Genomic DNA, 18,920 nt, shown 5'->3' on the forward strand with positions numbered 1-18,920 from the left:
TAACAAAACTAATTATAACAGTGGTAGAATACAATAGCAATCATAACAATAATTACATGCAACTGAAGCACAGTATTTTTTCCTTATTAACAGACATTTAGTTTGTTCCTCATTTAAAAAAAATGGAAATATTTTTGTAAAGGAAGGTAAAGATTTTGCTAATATAATCTACTTGTGTGGTTTCTTTACCTTCACAAAGGCTTCAGCTTGAAAATGCTAGTTTGCAGAGCATCATGAACAGTAAGCATTTATAAAGCTTCCATTAAGCTCTGAGCAGCTTTCATTAAGCTCTAAAAACATCTTTCCAAACCAGACCGGGTGCTATGAATACACAACTGAATTAGAATGCTGGCTGTATCATCTTGAAAGAAAATTTTAGCAAGCTTCAACAAATGTTAGGCCATACTAAAGCTTGCTAAAAGCCCAATGAAGCCTGTCAACAGCTTGCTTAATGGGGATATCTATTTAGTCAGAACTGAAAAATAAAATTTTTAAAAATATATATATTTTTTCAGTCAACATAATTTGTGTATTCATATTTTTGTATTTGTATTTTTCACCAGCATGTAGAGCTCTAAGCTCCTTTTTTTTACAAATTTGCTTTGCTGAAAAACTTCTTACAGAGCTCAACAGCTCAGGCTGAAATTTACACACACACATGCAACCGAGTCAAAATAGTTACTCCTCCCCCTCTTTCCCTCTCCACTTCCCTTATTAGTAGGCTGCCTACAAAGTGTTAAGTGTGCATCCTGTATTAAATTTTTTTTATGAAGAAAAAATATATAAATAGTAAAAAAAAAAAATCAGTTTGTAAACTAAAAATACCAAAACCGTTAGGCCTTGTACATATGGTATATCACATTTTTAAAGCAGTATTAAACCCAAATGCAAACATTTATTACATTGCAGTTTATCAATTCTTAGATGTGAAGGGTGCATTAATTCTCATTTTTAAGCTTTCTTTCCCTTATGTTCAACTTGATATCTGGACAGTAAGTCTGATATTTTTCAGTAGTAGCTTTCCTGCAGATACAGTAGTTAGAGGGTGAAGACAAACAATTTACCACTGATGGGGGTGCTTACAATGATCAGCTTTTATTCATTTATATAAAACCTAAAGGAACAAAACGGTTGCTGTAACTGCTTATGACATGTTAGCTGGAGTTTGGCTTCAGTTTAATAGTTTATCTAAATCTGCTAGTACAACTAACACTCTCCTCCCCCTAAATTAACAATGTTCCTGTCCAAAGGTGTCCCTGTGCTTCTTCATCCAAAGTTGAGGCACTCTAATAGAGGAATTGTGTTAATGGTCAGATCACCAGGTGAAACCAGAGGGTAAAAAAACTAAAAAAAAGAAAACCAATGCAGCCACCACATCTAAGGATTGGTAAGCTGTAATATATTACATTTTTGGTTTTGAGTTTAATATTGCTTTAAGAACAATGTGTACAGAGAGCTTTTAGAAGTATTCGAGAAGCATTGTTGAAAAGTTTAAAGCAACCTCTAACTCCAGTTTGGGAATTTTAAACACAGAAAATGAAAGTGCTGTCACTTTACCCAAGCTGCTTGCAGGCTTCAGCAGGCTTTTACCAAGTTTCAAGTAGTGCTGAATATTACTGAAGCCTGCTAGCAGCTTGTTTAAAATGACAGTAAGTACTTCCATTATGTTTAATCTCCCCACACTGGAGCTGAAAGATGATTTAATGGCTTTAAGGACGTCTGCTTTGCAAATGCTTTGTAAAAGCTTGATGTATACTGTGTTCTTGTACAAGTTAAATTCCATATGTACATGCTTCTATAGTTTCCCATAAAAGATACATCCAGCACTCCAAAAATATCTATATTTCACAACCGCAGACTGGAAGCAAAGCTGATTTAAAAACATCAAGAAAGCTGTTCAAAGATTGCTGTAAAATGTGTAAATTCTTGCTGAAACAAGTGTTCTTCAAAAAAGTGTTTGCAGGCTATAGCCTGTATGAACAAGTTTACCCTGGAAATAAAGAAATCATCACTGTAGTATCGTAGGATATTGCAGTAAATAAGGCATAATTCTTTTAGTGCCATCACTTGCCATGTTTTAAAATTTGTTTGCAAGAAATGTGTTTTGTCTGCATGTGCTTATTTCAAATGGCAAAATAAAAAGTCGGAAAACCTATAGATAAATAGGTAAATACGTAACTTGAATTCATTTTTTTCCCTATCTTGATTTTATCTATACTTGGAAAAGGCAACACTATAGAATTGTCTGCATAACATGATCAAATAGCAACACTAAAGTAGCATACCTTCCTATCCAGAAAAATAGTGATAATCTACTAAAATCATCAATGTCATACAATTTAGTCTAATTTAAGTAAGTATCTAAGTATTTGATATTATTTTACCCATGGTCTATTTGCAGCCTTGTTAGGCAAGGCTTTCATACAGTATGCAGCTGAGACTGTAGGTTTGTGGCGGTCATTCTATGCTCTCTAGCCACCCACATTCAGGAAAATACTGCAGGGCCAGATAAAGGGTATTAACCATATTTGTTATGACTGTACCCTTATTTAGGGCCAGTTCACACCATGCCCGCATCTGATTTGCACAGGAATGTGCTGTACGTTCCTGTGCAATTCAACCCTCATACAAAATGCACTGATGTTGTGATCTGCAGCAGGTGTCTATAAAAATTTAATGACACCCCAAATGCAGGTCGTAAATGCAGTGCGTTTGCCCACACCTGTCTGCACCATTCAATCCAGTTACAGTGCATTTTAAAAAGTAGTGTATGTACTACATTTGGCATGGTGCAGTGCGATTTTAGCCCATCCAGAATGAATGGGCTTGAAATTGCACTGCACAGAATCTCATGTGAAATGCATGGGCATGGTGTGAACTGGCCCTCAAGCATGATCCAATTCAACACTGTCTACCCTGTGGATAGGTAAAGGACTGATTCATTTAGAGAGCTAGGGAAAAGCTATTATTGAATATTGTTATATATGTATTATAATAATAAATGCATTTAGTGGTATGAGACTAGGCTGAAAAAAAACAAAGTAGATGTGTAAGACTTAATTGGGCTATGACAGTGAATCACTTGCTTTCAAAGATATATATTTTATGCAAAGCCAATCATTAAAAACCCTCCAGTGTAATATTATTCTAACATTATTTCATGTTGTTATCTAATTAGAAAAAATTAGACTGAACAAAGAAATGTAATATAGGAATTAGTGAATATCCAGACTGAACAAATATTTGATTATTAAATGAACCATGGAAAAAATAGCAATAGTAAAATTAGGTGGAAATGTTTTCATTAAATTAAGACTTTGCAAGTCTCTGTTCTGTTAGTAGGCATTGTTCCATATATAATGGATGTGAGTACATTCCCGTGAGTTCCATGTGTACCATACTTATAACTGAATCTTGGCTAACAGGCTTAGATTAGCCAATGTGGGGGCTTTTGGATAATATAGTCACTCACTGTAAAAGGAAGTGGAAGCACAGAGCAGCTATAGTGTAATGAAGCCTATGTAGGAAAAAGGATAGGGGAATCTGACACACTGTATACTGAGAGGTTAAAGATTAGGAAACTGTAACTGACTTTGCATCCTGGTTGGGATCCTTAATGGGGAACAAAGGCTCCCCGTCATTTCACATCTCTTCATTGAAAGGGTCCTGTCCAAAGAACAGTTTGCAGGAAACTGGAGAGGTGTCTCTGAAGTTTTCTGGGACATAATTATTACCCTTCTACACTTCTTCAATGAATGAATTCCTATCTGGGGAAAATTTTGCTATGTGCAGGAAACCCAGGAGAGGTGTCTTACTGAATCTTTCTGGAATGTAACTATCACCCTTTATTTGCTGTGCAGGGAGGTGTTGCACATACATATTTAGTATTCATTAGCACACACCCCATATTTGGTATCCTGTCACATATGAGGAATTATATTGCATAGGTTAACATACCAACAGGGTGACATCTTTATAATAAAACGGGACTTTCAAGGTATGACCCCTCAGCAAGTGAATCACTATAAATATAAATTATAAAATAAATCTTTTTTGTATACAAATGATTAAAAAGCTATATCAAAACAAACAAAACAGTAAATAATAATGTAGAACTAATAGACAAACTTTCCAGATTTACAGATATCAATACAAGTGTCACACTTTCAGTTGTTCTGTTATCTTTATGAAGATGACCTCTTACTGGAATTTACACAGCTTTTACTTTCTGACTGCTTATCACATCTCTTGATGTGCCAAAATACCAGGGCAGTACAAACACCCCCAAATGACCCCTTTTCAGAAAGTAGACACCCTAAGCTATCTACTGAGAGGCATGGTGAGTTCATGGAAGATTTTAGTTTTTCTACAAGTTTTTGGAAAATGACAATTTGTTATTTTTTTTACACCAAGTTCTCACTTCAATGATATATTACTCACACATGTCATGGGTATATGTGGAATTACACCCCAAAATACATTCTGCTACATCTACCAAGTATGGGGATACCACTTGTGTGAGACGTATTGGGAGCCTATTCACATACAGGAGCCCGAAATCTAATGACCACTTTGAAAGCCTGAAGGTGCATAACTTCCTCATTTCACTTCCTCACTACCTAACACAGTTTTGGAGGCCCCGAAATGCCAGGATAGCACCAAACCCCACCCAAAATTAGAAACCTAAAGGAATTTAACAAGAGGCAGGGTGAGTATTTTTCAGATCTAATTTTTTCTCACAAGGTTTTGAAAAAGAAAAAAGAAAAAATATGTTTTTGTTTTCTTTCTTCCTTTTCCAAAAACGTGTGGCAACAAACGAGATCTACAAAATAGTCACCATGCTTCTTATCAAATTCCTTGGGGTGTCTTCTTTCCAAAAAGGGGTCATTTGGGGGAGGGGGTCATACTATTCTGGCATTTCAGGGCCTCTGAAACTGTGATCGGTAGTCAGGAAGTATAATGAGGAAATAAATCCCTTTAAAAGCCTGAAGGTGCTTACTGGACTTTGGGGTCCTGTACGTGGCTAGACTGCCAAAAAGTCTCTCATATGTGGTATCCCCATACTCAGGAGAAGTAGCATAATGTATTTTGGGGAGTAATTCCACATATACTCATTGTGTGTGTGTGTGTGTAATAAATAATTAAAGTGACAATTTTGTGTAAAAAAAAATCGTTTTTTTTGGTCATTTTCCAAAAACTTGTGGTAAATAAATTAATTCTTCTATTGACTCAACATGTCTCTCAGAAAATGGTCTGGGGTGTCTGCTTTTCAAAAGGGGGTCATTTGGGGGGGATGGAAGCATTTTATGCCCAGCATTATAAGTTTATGCCAGATATCACTCACTTTTCTAACCACCTGAAGACCAAGCCTTTTCTGACACTTTTTGTTCACATTAAATAAATCTGTATTTTTTGCTAGGAAATTACTTTGAACCCACAAACATATATTTTTTGAAGCAGACACCCTAGTGAATAAAATGGCGGGTGCTGCAATTTTTTACATAGTCACATAGTACTTGCGCAGTGATTTTTCAAATGCAAATTTATTTTAAAAAATACACTTTTTTTACTTTTAATGCACAAAAACACAATATATTGGCCAATTGCTTGGTAAAATATAAAAGATGATGGTATGTTGAGTAAATAGATACCAAACAAGACATGCTTTAAAACTGTTTGGTGACAAACTTTATACTTTTTTAATATCCATAGGTGAAGCTTTAAAAGCCTTTTTAGATTTACACAGGGGGTCTAGTTCTAGGATTATTGCCGTTGATCTGACATTTGCGACGATACCTCACATGCATGGTGCAACCGCTGTTTACATACCGCCACAGTGTCAACACTTCCCCATGCAGTTGCACACACGTGCGGGGGGGGAGCGAGGCGCTTTTGTTTTTTTTGTTTTTTATTTTTTTTATTATTTTTACACTGTCTCTAATTTTTTTATCACTTTTATTGCTATGACAGGGAATGTAAATATCCCCTATGACTGCATTAGGCATTGACAGGTATTTTTTTTTTAAAATCTGGGGTCTATTAGACTCTAGATATCTCCTCTGCCCTTACATCATCTGATCTCACCAAGATTGATGTGATCAGATGCTTTCCAATTTATAAATGACGCTGTTTATATCCTGCAAAACTGAAGTGATTAAATGCTCGTAGCTTCTGATTTCTTAGACTATAGAGATTGGCACCATTCTGGTCTCTGATCAGCTATATGCTTAGTTGGCAGAAACACCGGCTGCATTCTCAGGTTCCCCCAATGGCACAGGACTGCCTGAGAAGGCCGTGGAAGGTGGGAGGGGGGGGGGCATCTTCTCCCACTGCTTGTAAAAGGCATTATCCTGGTATAACCAAAGTCCAGTGATGTACCAGTACGTCATTGATCCTTGTTGGGTATATATGTTATGTTGTTTTTTTCATGCAGCCTGTGGGCTGAATGAAAAAAAAGAGAAGAAATCTATGCCCACCATTAGAATATACTGCCCTTCATCCATCCACTTCTAATGGTGGGCACACATGAAATGTTTTTTCTTATCATTCAGCCCACAGAAAAAAAAAGAACCTAAGAGATTCCTCTATTCACATCGATCAATGAGGATGAAGAAATCTTTGACCCCAATTTGTTTTTTAAATATATGCCGAAGCATAGGGGCCATCCACCCACTGGCCACCCCAGGTCCCCATGCTTGGGCATATATGCTCTTTTATAACTGTGGATGAAAAATCTCATCCAACAGTGCTCCACACACTTACTTACATATATTCTGAGAGCAAGACCCTGTTTCTGTCAGAATACACAGATCGGTGCTGCAGCTGAATGCCATTTCTTCATAGAAAATAGCAATGGTTAACAATAAAGCAGTAACAGTAATACCATAACAGTAAAACAGTAACACAACAGAATAAAAAGACAACTATTTTTGGTTTCTAAATTATTATTTTTTTTCTACTTTTACTTTTAATTTTTATGGGTTTTTTTTCCTTTTTTCTACTTTAACCATATTTTAGGGTCTCTCAAAATGTGATAGCCAGTTTCCTGATTACCAAACATCTTTCGAGACCCTGTGCAAATATGTGCCCTAAGCTGTGCCGTACTGTACCCTATACTAATAGTCCACCAGTATATGGTGGCAATGGAAGCAGTTCTTGAGGAAGAGACCAGGTTGGCCAGGACAGGAGGGACAAAAAATGTGTGTGTCATGCCTAATTCCGTGTCTGCTACAGACACATCTTTTTTTGGGGTGTCTTTTGGGTTGGAGTACCAGGAATGGCATTGGGAAAATGTCTCTCGTGCAGCCGGCTAACTGCATTTGGGTTGGGGGTGTGGGCCATAGCACCTTATGGATACAAAAAGTCTGTGATGATTTCTTCCTGGAATTTTAGGAAGGATCCACTATGTCCGGTTGCTTTGTAAAGCACAAAAGCGTTATATAAAGCCAATTGAAATAAATAAGCAGTACCAGCATCTGGAAACTAAGTACGGCTTCATCTTCTGGTCACTGAAGTCCACCCTTCCAATGTTAAAGTTATAGTTGTGGACACAGAGGGGCTTCTCAACAACACCAGCTGCCATGGAAATTTGGATGGTCGTGTCTGCGTGAAGGGAAGACAGGATGAAAACATTCCATTTGTCCTTCCACTTCACTGCGACCAATTCATCATTTCTCAAGCAGGCTTTTTTCCCCTTTCTAAGATGGGTATTTACAAGCCGCTGGGGGAAGCCTCGGCAATTAGGTCGCATGGTGCCACATGTGCCAATTCCAAGATAGTACAAATGTCTAAATAGTGGCACACTTGAATAAAAATTGTCCACATATAAGTGGTACTCCATATAGAAAAAGGATGACACCAAGTCCCAAACTATCTTGCCACTGCTCCCCATGTAGTCTGGGCATCCAGGGGGCTCCACGTGACTAACTTTTCCCTCATATATCCGAAACTTACGTGTATAGCCTGTTGCCCTCCCACAGGTCTTATACATCTTGACCCCATATCTGGCACACTTGCTGGGTAGAAATTGTTTGAATGCAAGGCGGCCAGAAAAACAAATGAGGGACGCATCAACACAGATGTTTTGCTCGGGAGTATAGACATCTGCAAAGTTTTGGTTAAGGTGATTTATGAGGGGCCAGATTTTGTGGAGCTGGTCAAATTCAGGGTCACCCCAAGAACGACAAAGTGTATTGTCGTTGAAATGCATAAATCGCATTATATTCTCATATCTATGGCTGGCCATGGCAGCAGAGAACACGGGCATATGATGAAACGGGCCTGTGGACCAAGAGAACCGCAATTAATTGTTTTTAGTAATGCCCATGTTAAATTCGGAAACCGTAATAGGTTTCCATGTAAATGGTCTGGCAAGGTTTGAATTTGGGTTGGCGGCAATAAACTGTTGTGCATATAAATTGCTTTGATCCACAATCAATGCTTTCAGATCTTCCGTGAAACACAGCTCCAAAAAATCGAGCGGACTAGTTGAATTTGCTGTTTCCACCTAATTCCGGGTTGGGCAGTGAATGGGGGAAGTACGGCTGCTGCAGAATTTGTGGGCTGTCAATCAGGATTTGCAAGCACATCCGGAAGGACACTAGGGGCTCTGTGAGCGAATTCTTGGTGGCTGCAGGTCACTACTTGTCACCGCACCAGCTCATACTACACTTATGGGACTCACCACATCACCATGTGATACTGCAGTGCTGGTATATATAAGACCAGGATGTACTAGGCTGCTGGTGCTCACCAGTTCACCAAAAGGTAAAGCAGCACTAGAGCTGGCACTCTGCTTCATATGAGAATCATCTCAGCAACCTGGGAATGGAGTCGGGTACGCCTGACCTTAGCAGGGACCTCTTCTCCATCTTCTGAGCTATCTGTGCTGCTGCTGTCTACAGGTTCATATTGTGAGGCAGGTTCTGTCAGTGAGGCTTCCCCTTCACTCTTATCTGACATGCTCAGAATCCTGTAGGCCTCTTCACTAGAGTACCTTTCGTTGGACATTTTGGCCACTACATTTATACCTAGTGCTACTCACGGGAAAAAGAGCACCTGGCTGTCAGGGACTGCTTGAACTGCTACAAAAAATTTACCTGCAAGTGCTAACAGAGATCAGACCTGAATCTGTGAACACTGCAGTTTTGTGTGCAATGTATCAAGTGACAGTGACCTACTGACAGTGTACTTGCTGGGGGAGAAGGAAGGAGGGAGGGTTAAGCATAGGGGCTAAACGCAGGTACTAACAGATGCCAGGGCTGATCCTGCTAACGCTGCATTTTTGGGGACATTATACTAATGTGAATGTTGGTATAGTTCTGATCTGATCAAAGATATTGATCCGTTCAGACACTATGCTAGCAATGGAGGTTTATTGTGTATGTGAGCATGTTCCTGGTAATCAAGGGGGTAAATGTGATGACTGGTGTAGTGGTGGGCAATCTGCCACTATCTGGGAGGGATGCTAACTGACGCTAACACTATCTGAAGTCGCCGGTGACATTAATAGAGTGATCCGTAATTGAATCTGTACACTGTACTAATGATACTGGTGACATAAAGGGGTTAACTGGGGGCGATCAGGGAGTTAAAAGTGACCTATTTGTGTTTTTACTGTAAAAGTGTTTTTACTCACATGGATCTGCTTTCTTCTCTCTCTGGAACGGAATGTGCTCAGAGAGAGAAGATTACATAATTTCCTGTACTTGTGTAAAAGTAAACACAAATACAGGATGATGTCTGATAGGGCAGGGATCATTCAGCAGATCCAGGCCGAAAATCATTGGCCTGAATCTGTTGATTGCTCGGTCAGGCACTGAATTATGGCAGCGGCCCGTGATCACGGCGGGAGCACGAATCAAGTATATATACGTAATTTTGCGCAGGGAGTCCACCCTGTAGCAGTATTCGTGCTATAGGGCGGAACATAAGCGGTTAAAGACACACAACAAAAATAATAGTAGTGAAATAATAAGGTGTAATGTCCTTAAAAAAACAATGATTAGAGGGGCATAACCCACAAATAGCGGGGAAAACCCAGAAAGGGCTGTCCCATTCCTATCACAGGAAGGGTTTAAAACTGATTACCTTGTTTAACCCGGAAACCTTAATTGAATGCAACAGTTATATTTATATAGTCTCTAACTGAAGAAGTCGCCTGTCCAAAATACCCCCACGAATGGTTATCAGGACATGTTCCAATGCAAATTAATTTCAACACCATTGAATTATATATATGATATAGTCACATGTCTGGATATAGGGGAAACATTTTTCCCATTCTCGAACAGCTACAAGTGACCACAGAGTGACACTTTTAATTGCTTACCAAGAAAAAACATTTATTGTAATTTTTTTTTAAGATTTTAGAGAACTGTGGCTCCTTTCTCAAGTATGCCAATAAATGAAATGGCTTAAAATATCAAACATCTCACAGAAAAATCTGAATATATAGTAGCATAATTGTGTTCCATCCAAATATTAAAATATTTATAGAAACTGAATGTGAAATAACGTGTAAGTCTCAAAAGGCCACAAAACACGATTTGCTACCTCTGTTTCCAAATGGTGTTATATTTCAGGCCAGAAATCTTAGCAAGATACTTTTAAAACTGCAGAATTGGAAGGCAAATAAAGAATAGTTTTAATATAATTCACGGCAAGGAAAATTATTGAAGAAAAGGATTTTATTAAGAATAAAAAGTGCACATTTAGTGCGGGAAATAGTTGTTTTATTCCAAACTGGGTAAATCTAAAGGATGTATAGTTAAAGTACTATATACGGTGTGTGTATATATATATATATATATATATATATATATATTTACAGAGAGAGAGATTAACAAACAATATACAATGTTAAACTAAGAACATTTCAATGTATTAATGCATACATTATTTTTTGATTTACAGGGCTCAAGTGAAGAGCAAAACAAAAAGGGGTCTACATTTGCAACACAACATTACCACCTGCTACATTGTCTGGAGAAGACCACGGTAGGGAAATTTAAACTTTGTTCTGTTATGAAAAGTGAGATCACAATCACTTGTGTTGACTCACTGCAGAAAAACTGTGGAAATGCTTGTTACTTACTGAATGTCATTTTTCTTTTGCATAGGATCACTGCCCTTTTTTTATCAGGTGGCCTGTGTCACATGCTTTTTCCCACCTTGACTTGGTCGATGATAAACAAAATCATCTAATAATTGATAGGGGGTAGTCAACAACCGACATGCAACAAAAAAATCAGAATAAAGGACAGAGATACAAAGCTGAGTATTCTAAAAACAGATTTCCATGAATTGCAATATCTCAAAAGAAGTTTATAAAGCCCAGATGACCACTGCCTGCAACTAAATTTGGTTGCATTTTGGCTATAAAGTCAAAAAGATCATCTTCCATAGCCCTCTAAAATCCCAACACATGATTTTAGGCACAGATATTATGGGAATCAAGCAATAAATCTACAATATTGAAAAGTCCAATTTATGTGCTTTGAAATATACCCAATAATACACTGATTTACTGTAAGTCTCTGATTCCTGAAAAGTATTCTAAATTAATTTACTGTTATGATCTATACAGTTCAAATTTAAGTCATTCTTAGAAACTACTGATGCATGAAGACTGCCATGAAATATGCTCAAAAGGAAAAACCTAGTAATCCCTTTCTGATACATAAATGGAAATTAATTCAGAAATGTATTCTACCCTATGAAGAATATGACACTTGCAACAATGTTTTAAAATGGAATTGAAACAGATTGCAGGTTACCTGTTATGGATGGGCCTTTCTTTGAAACTTTTTACAAGGTTTCCACCTTAGTTATTGTCCTGCTGCAATTTTTTCAACAGACAGGAACTGAGAGAACGTTAGCAAAAGAGACAGAATAAAAAGCTAACAGGTGTTCTAGCCTTCCATTACCCTATACAGAAATAATTGTCATTTGTCTGTGTTACTCCCAAAGTCTAGCTTTCACTTTTTATCTAGTGAAATGATAATCATTGGATCAAGTGAAAATAATGAAGCACCAGAGAGCAGAAAAAGCCTGATCTTACCCAATTCTATTCAAATTTTTTTTAAAAAGTTTGGATTAGAGATTAATTTTAATTGTCCAGAACTTGTTAAAGTAGTTCACACAATATACATGGATAATGTATGGTAGACCTCCTCAGTTCATAACAGTCATGGTTGTTGCTAACACTTACAAAGATACATCGACAGAGTAGTTGCCTAAATAAATTCAGTCCTGTATGAGTGAAGCAAATGAAGTTGTAGCCCTGCTTTGCTGACCATATCAGGATTTGAATTTAAACCACCTGCTACCACTTTTATATGCCATTCATGTCTGTAATGTATGGCCTGCCCTTTTTATATGAAAAACTGTTCTTGGGGCTTTCCTTTAATCAAATCGACTTATTTGCCATGGTTAGTCACCAGCCTGTTTTGGTGGAACATGGACTTTGCTTTAAGTGCACAAAACAAAACAACAATTCCATCTTCACTGCAATGAAAAGGTAAGATTACTTAAATCGATAAAACATGTGTAAACATGAATTACGTTACAGCCTATATGAACATACATTACCAAGCAAGCTGTTATGAAAATCTTTCAGTATAATTGGGATATGCAGGTAATCAGTAAATTGATTTTCTGGATAAGATATGGTGTCTCCAGGGACAAGTGGCTTTCATTACTTCCTTCTCGGTGTCATTACTTCTATAAAATATTATATTGGAAAATATGCCTTCTCTCTGTTTTATATCTGTCTCTGTCATCTGAATAATCTCAATTTCCTTTATTTTCTGTTATCACATTATATGTAGGGGTTATCTCATGTTGTGGATGAGCCCATCTTACCACTAAGTCCTTCACCCAACATTCAGGTACCATTTCAATGTTTCTTAAGATTGTGGAAGATTGAGGTGCACTTTATTTAATAGGTAAGTTCATCCAAAAATGTTTTCAGTTTTTGGTGGATGTCTACAGGGTGAAGTACCCGTTTAGTTCTTGCATTAAAGCACCCCACCAGATATCTGCCTTTACCCCCATATTGTGGGCATTATGAAGCCATGTAAACATGCCTCACTCCGCTGGTTGCATTCCCTTGCAATGTTAATTATAATAATCATTAACTAATAATGAGTAGTGAGACTGCAGACCTTCCTGATAGTATGGCAGGTTTAAATAGAAGAGCCCCCTAGAATTATAATAAAATAGTAAGTGGTGTAGCCCTCTTGCATCTGCCTAAAGCTGAATTGTCATTTTAATTCACTTGCAGATATTATTGCATCAGTGTTTAGAGCAACATCTAATAGAAGCATTAAAAAAGTGCCCTCTATCTGAAACAATCAGACATTTTGTTTGTATGTTTGAATGTGGTCACACTGTGTGAGAAAATTAAATCTGTTTTAAACATACCAAATGGATCCCCATTACATCAAATTTCCAGTTATACACTCATACCACCAATAAAAGAGCTCATTTGACATACATCATACTATGTTTTTGATGTTGTAAACCATGATCATTGTCTCTGTATTGCATTTTGCTAATAGTCTTTTTAGCAGCATTTGGATAAAACCTAAATTTACCTAAACTGGACATGTAGGAAATATTGAAAAATCTAGATCTATGTCAGCATTGAATACATTTGCAGAGATACATTGTTCCATTGAATGATTGTTTTTGGTGGGTCGAGTTCTAAGGCACTTTGTGAATTGGCCATCAAGATAAAAGTCATTACAAACATCTTAGTCTGATGTGCCAATAATTTAAAACATGACCATATGTAAATTTTTATCTTAAAGGATTCAGTATATATTACACTTGTTTATTGTATTAAAGGATAAGTTCACCGTTTCTAGGGTGGAACATGTGACATGTTCCCAGTGCTACAGCCGATTTCCCCAACAGTATGGTGAGAAGTTCTCTGTACTAGGTGTCACTTTTTAAAAACAGCGCATCCGTGCAGGGCTTCACCCACACAACCACGTCATTCATAGTTCTGTGAATGAAAGAACTACAAATATTGACATCCTTTGCTGCTGTCGGCGTGTAGTTTTCAATAAACTACCACGGCATTGTGGAGCGCCATGGTAGTTAATCGATTTTTCCTGTCAGTGTATCTGCTTGCCCGTATGCTTGCCAGAATGTACGGGCAAGCAGAAATACTAAATATACTGACAAGTCTGCAGGAGACCTGCATGGCACCAGTGATCTGCTGATCGTTGGTGCAATGCTTTACAGGCTCCTTCAGCAAAAAAATAATAAATGCACATTTTTTTTACCTGCAAAAAAATGTGCATTTATTATTTTTGTCAGAAGGTGAACTTTAAGCAGAATAGAGAAAAACAAAAAGAGGGAGCACTGGCCTAGTGCATTACCTTAAAAGTATGTTTATTGAATGTTAAAAACAGGTATTGTACTCACAATTAGTCAATAAATAAAAGGCACATCATGAAGGAACAGCTCTGTCCAATTCGCACTGCATGCCTGTCTGTAATGAGAACATCCAAAAGACTGACACATTTCAAAGACTAGTCTCATCCTCAGAGCCCTTTAAGCAGGCTAGGGAAGAGAGCTGGGGCGATTTTTGTGTAAGTGTGAACTTATATCTTAAAGCAGAAGACCTTGGTGCAAATGAGGAATCATTTTTTTTATTTAACACCTACAACCTTATTTTCAATTAAAGTACTTTTATTTTTTCAGGAAGGGTAATAAATGAGAGAAAGGGGGTGATTTAGTGAAGAGAAGTGTGGTTGACAATAGAAAAAACAGAACATCTGCATATGATTGGAGTCCGAATCAAACATAAATTCACTGCACAAATATTCATTTCATTTTAAAGAATCACCCCAAATGTGAAAAACAGAAAGAGTAAGAGGAGCAAGGGAGTTAAGAATCATATGTAGACAAAAATCTAAGAATAGTCACCACAGGAAACAGTCTTTCTAGAGAGGTGGTACTATGAGGTAATGGGGAAATAAGGGGATATGATTGCAGTATAAATATATATCAATGGTGACTATAGTATTAGGAGAAAAAAACTGTTTAATCTAAGGTCTCCGAAGAAGACACATGATCACAATGAGAGGTGAGAAGTAGTTCAATCTTAGATTTCTTAAGGGGTTCTTTACTGTTAGTGTGATAAAGATGTGTAACTTCTTTGCACAGTTAGGGGTATCAGTTGAGAATGTGAACAATCTGCAGGAGATATCTCAAAAATCTTCAGTTTGCTCAAAGATATAAAGGAATATGTACAATAAACATAGTTATTATAGCATTTTAAAGATCAGCAAAAAATATACCATTCAGTTTGTTGACAATATTTCTTCTAAGATGTTGACACATATAAAACAAATCTCAGCCACCGCACACCATGCAAGCCCAACGTGTAATAGATGATTGCAGCCTCAGCTTAACTCCATCCAGCCAACGCTCCCTAATGTGTTTTGCCGTGCCTATGGGACCTAGTCATGGAGGTTACCTCTGTGACTAAGCCCCATGGGCAGGACGAGATTTGTCGGGGGGAATAGACTGGATAGAATTAGGCTAAGGCTGTTATCACCTGGGATTGCATGGTGTGCGGTGGCTGAGATTTCGCTACTTGTTCTGTGGATTATATGGAGTCAGGGTGAACTCCTACCTTGATCTGCATCCTCAGTAGAAAATACCAAATCGGGGATATAGATGCTGGAGCGGAGACCCTGAAGTTGGTTTAAGTACATATAAAATTAAAATATACAGTAGTTTATTGCTCAGATAAAAGAAAAAAAAAACAATCTGTTGTTTTAGAAAAATACAAATTTGAATTTACCTGTACAGTGTTGATTAACAGACTGTAAACATCAATAAGAGTTCTTGCTATCCCTTAAGGCCAATGTCACACTTGCAATCCTGCTGTTGAAAGAGTTTTCATCAGTGAAGAAGTGACATCTATAAAACATTTATAAAAATGAAATTATCTTATTTTGTGCTCAAAATTATATATTGCAATAAACATAATCCCAGTATACAATGTACATAAATGTGAAAATTCAACTCGGTGTAACTATTTTAAAGAATCACCCCAAATACGTATCATGTGCATGAGGATACATGGTCCCAACACAAAGCAATGGTTATAAATAATACCACAGTTTATTAAATAGAAAGAGAAAATATATACTAAATTAATTAATCTTTCGCCCTCTTCTCTCCTATATATCTGATCTCCAGTTTGCCTCTCTATGTGACCTGTATATTATCCCATTGACCTCCCTTATCTTTCACATCTGCACATTAATCCCTTCATCTCTATTCTCCCACTGTACTTTTATTAACCCCTTCATCTCTCTCTCCCTTTGTGTATGACCTCTGTGCGCTGTATATACTGCACCATTGCTACATTCTGTGGTTTAACCCCCTCAACATCAGCTTATTTCTGCATATCCAAAACATTGTATCAAAATATTAGATCACTTTGGGGTGTCTGCTTTCCAAAATGAGTCATTTTAGAGGTGTTTGTACTGTTCTGCCATGTTAATTTTAACAGAAAGTAAGAAAACTTTTTTTTCAGGTTTTTGGCCTTTTTTCTTTTATATAGTAAAAAATAAAAAACAATGGTTAATAACACAGAAAAGTTATCTCTGTCTCAAAAATTACATAAAATTAATTTGGGTACAGTGTTGCATGATGGAGTAATTGTCAGTCAACCTTTTACAGGACTGAATACTGAAAATGGCCTGCTAATGAATGAATATTACAGGCTGGTACAAAAGAGGTTAAACTTTGTATAATTCTGACACCACATAATTTTCACTCCATGTGACTGAAAGGATCCTAAAGGATATCTGTACGGAGAGAGAATGTGGAGGCTGTCATTGCTTACCTGTCCTCAAATTCCTAATTGCCTGGATATTGTGCTGATTTAATAGCTTTAAAGTGGAATTCCAGGCTAAACCTAGCTGATCCTAGCCTGTTTAAGAAAGATGTATATACTTACCTATTTTCAGGCCACTTTAGTATGGTCACATGATCTTCCCTATGTCAGCCTGCGGCAGCTGCAACGGAGAGGTGAGAGCACACAACAACTGAAATGCCTGGGAGTGGTGATGTCACCCATAGGCTCCTATGTTCCATCCGTTGTTGGAGCAACCTCTTCCCCCCTGCAACTGCCTCTGGCTAACACAAGGGACCTGGATCATGTGACCGGACTGGAACAGTCTGAAAATAGGTAAGTATATACTGTACATCTTTCTTACACAGATTAGTCAGCTTAGGTATGAAGAGGGGGAACAATCATTTTTAAGATTAGTTCAGCCTGGAATTCCAGTTTAATCTGGAAAAGCATGCATATCAGAAGCTCTGATTTTGAATGCTGCTTTCTTGTCCAAATTCAATTACTCAGAATGTCCTGAATTCCTTGGTTACTCAGCAACTAGTATTTTAGAAGCTAGTTAGTAATAGCAATTTTCATATTTTTCCTAAATTTTCTCTAAGTACATGCATCACTCCCCCAACAAGTGACAACAATGGGCCTGCAAAATGAGTTGTGTGGTCAGGTCCAAGAGTGAGTTGCAAGCAGGATTATACACAGACACTTGCTTGATTTCAATCAACTGATCTCCTAACTGCTTTCCTGTCTTTGACCCCATGCCAGCTATAAGACATTGCTTTTTCTGCCAATGCTTGGAGGCCTGATCTCCAGAGTAATAAGATAGTGAAGTGACTCTTGCCACCTCACTGTGGACTTTGGAAACAGCTGTATTATAGATGACTTGTATTACCTTGGGTTTTCATTATTAGTTTTTTTCTTGTAAGTACAATATGTATTTACCCTTGTATAGAGATGCAGCATTTACAGAAATTACAGAAATGTCCAGAAAGTCATAGGGAAAAATCTTTTTTTCCTGTTTTTTTCTGAAAATTTTTTTATTTTTTTAAACAATTGAAAAAAAATTCAGCATGGAGTAGTTTTGCAAATTGAAAGTCATTTTGTTAAACTGGGAATGTGAAATGCAGTGTATGTAAAATGAATATGCCTGAATTAAAAGTATATTTTATTCAGTACATAAACTAAACTTGCTTTTTAAAATTTGTGATTATCCAGAAGCAGCAGAAAGAGTGTTTCTGGACTGAGAACTCTGGAGGGAAAAGCTGCTTGCACTTTTATTATGGTCCTCGTCCTTTAATTCCATGAAGTATTTTTTAATGTCTTTAGGGTACCTCTAACATGCCAAGTGTTTTGTCATCCTACTAACATTTGAAAAGAATTTTTTTTTTCTCACAATATGTGCAATTGCTCTCAGCAGAAAATGCACTGTGGAAATGTTAGCAAACTCAAGATGTTGGTTTCACCATTTCACTGAGAGGAGAAAACAATACTGTTCAGACTATAAGGAAACATTATACTGTGATGGTGGAGAACATTATTGGAATCATTTAAAAGTTATAAAGATAAAATAATTTGACAGACAAATTTACCTTCTTACCTGTCAAATAAGGCCTGAGAGGGGGACAGAAACTATCATCTACTGTATCTCAATAATCACCCAATTGTAGGAGGTACAGGATGGACTAGCAAAATAAACTGGAATCTTTTCCCTGCAGTGCTCGCCTAGTGGTAGAAATGAAAATTTTTCTTGTCTGAGAAAAGCATTGAGAAGTACAGTGTTACTTGGATTGTATTCCTGGATTTGCTTGTCTTCAGCTGAAAGAAATTGCAATAATTTAAAACGCTATATAAAGTCTTAGAAATCTTTCATGAAGGTCTTCATGTTATATAGTTTGAATACCATATACTAGTATTTTATTTATCATTGTAAATAAACATGATTCACACTCCAGGAAAAAAACCCAACAAAGTCTTTGGGTAAAAAAACAGAAAAAAACGTCAGGGCCTTCCCATCTCTATCCTTATACATATTGGTCAT

General features: G+C 37.2%; 1 protein-coding gene across 2 annotated transcripts in view; it reads left to right on the forward strand.

The window, feature by feature from the left end:
• The window catches only part of KCND2 (potassium voltage-gated channel subfamily D member 2), a 530,430-nt gene that overhangs the window by 420,758 nt on the left and 90,752 nt on the right, over nt 1-18,920 (forward strand). The window contains exons 4-5 of one of the 2 annotated variants that reach the window (XM_089672105.1): nt 10,915-10,998; nt 12,831-12,890. In XM_089672105.1, coding sequence (XP_089528231.1) covers nt 10,915-10,998; nt 12,831-12,890 — 144 coding nt within the window. The remainder of the gene's footprint in view (nt 1-10,914; nt 10,999-12,830; nt 12,891-18,920) is intronic. The other variant, XM_089672106.1, reaches the window with a different exon arrangement.

The sequence above is a fragment of the Staurois parvus genome, unplaced genomic scaffold (assembly GCF_062004578.1).
Source record: "Staurois parvus isolate SC_StPar_1 unplaced genomic scaffold, SC_StPar_1.0 ptg000120l, whole genome shotgun sequence".
NCBI classification, from domain to species: Eukaryota; Metazoa; Chordata; class Amphibia; order Anura; family Ranidae; genus Staurois; species Staurois parvus.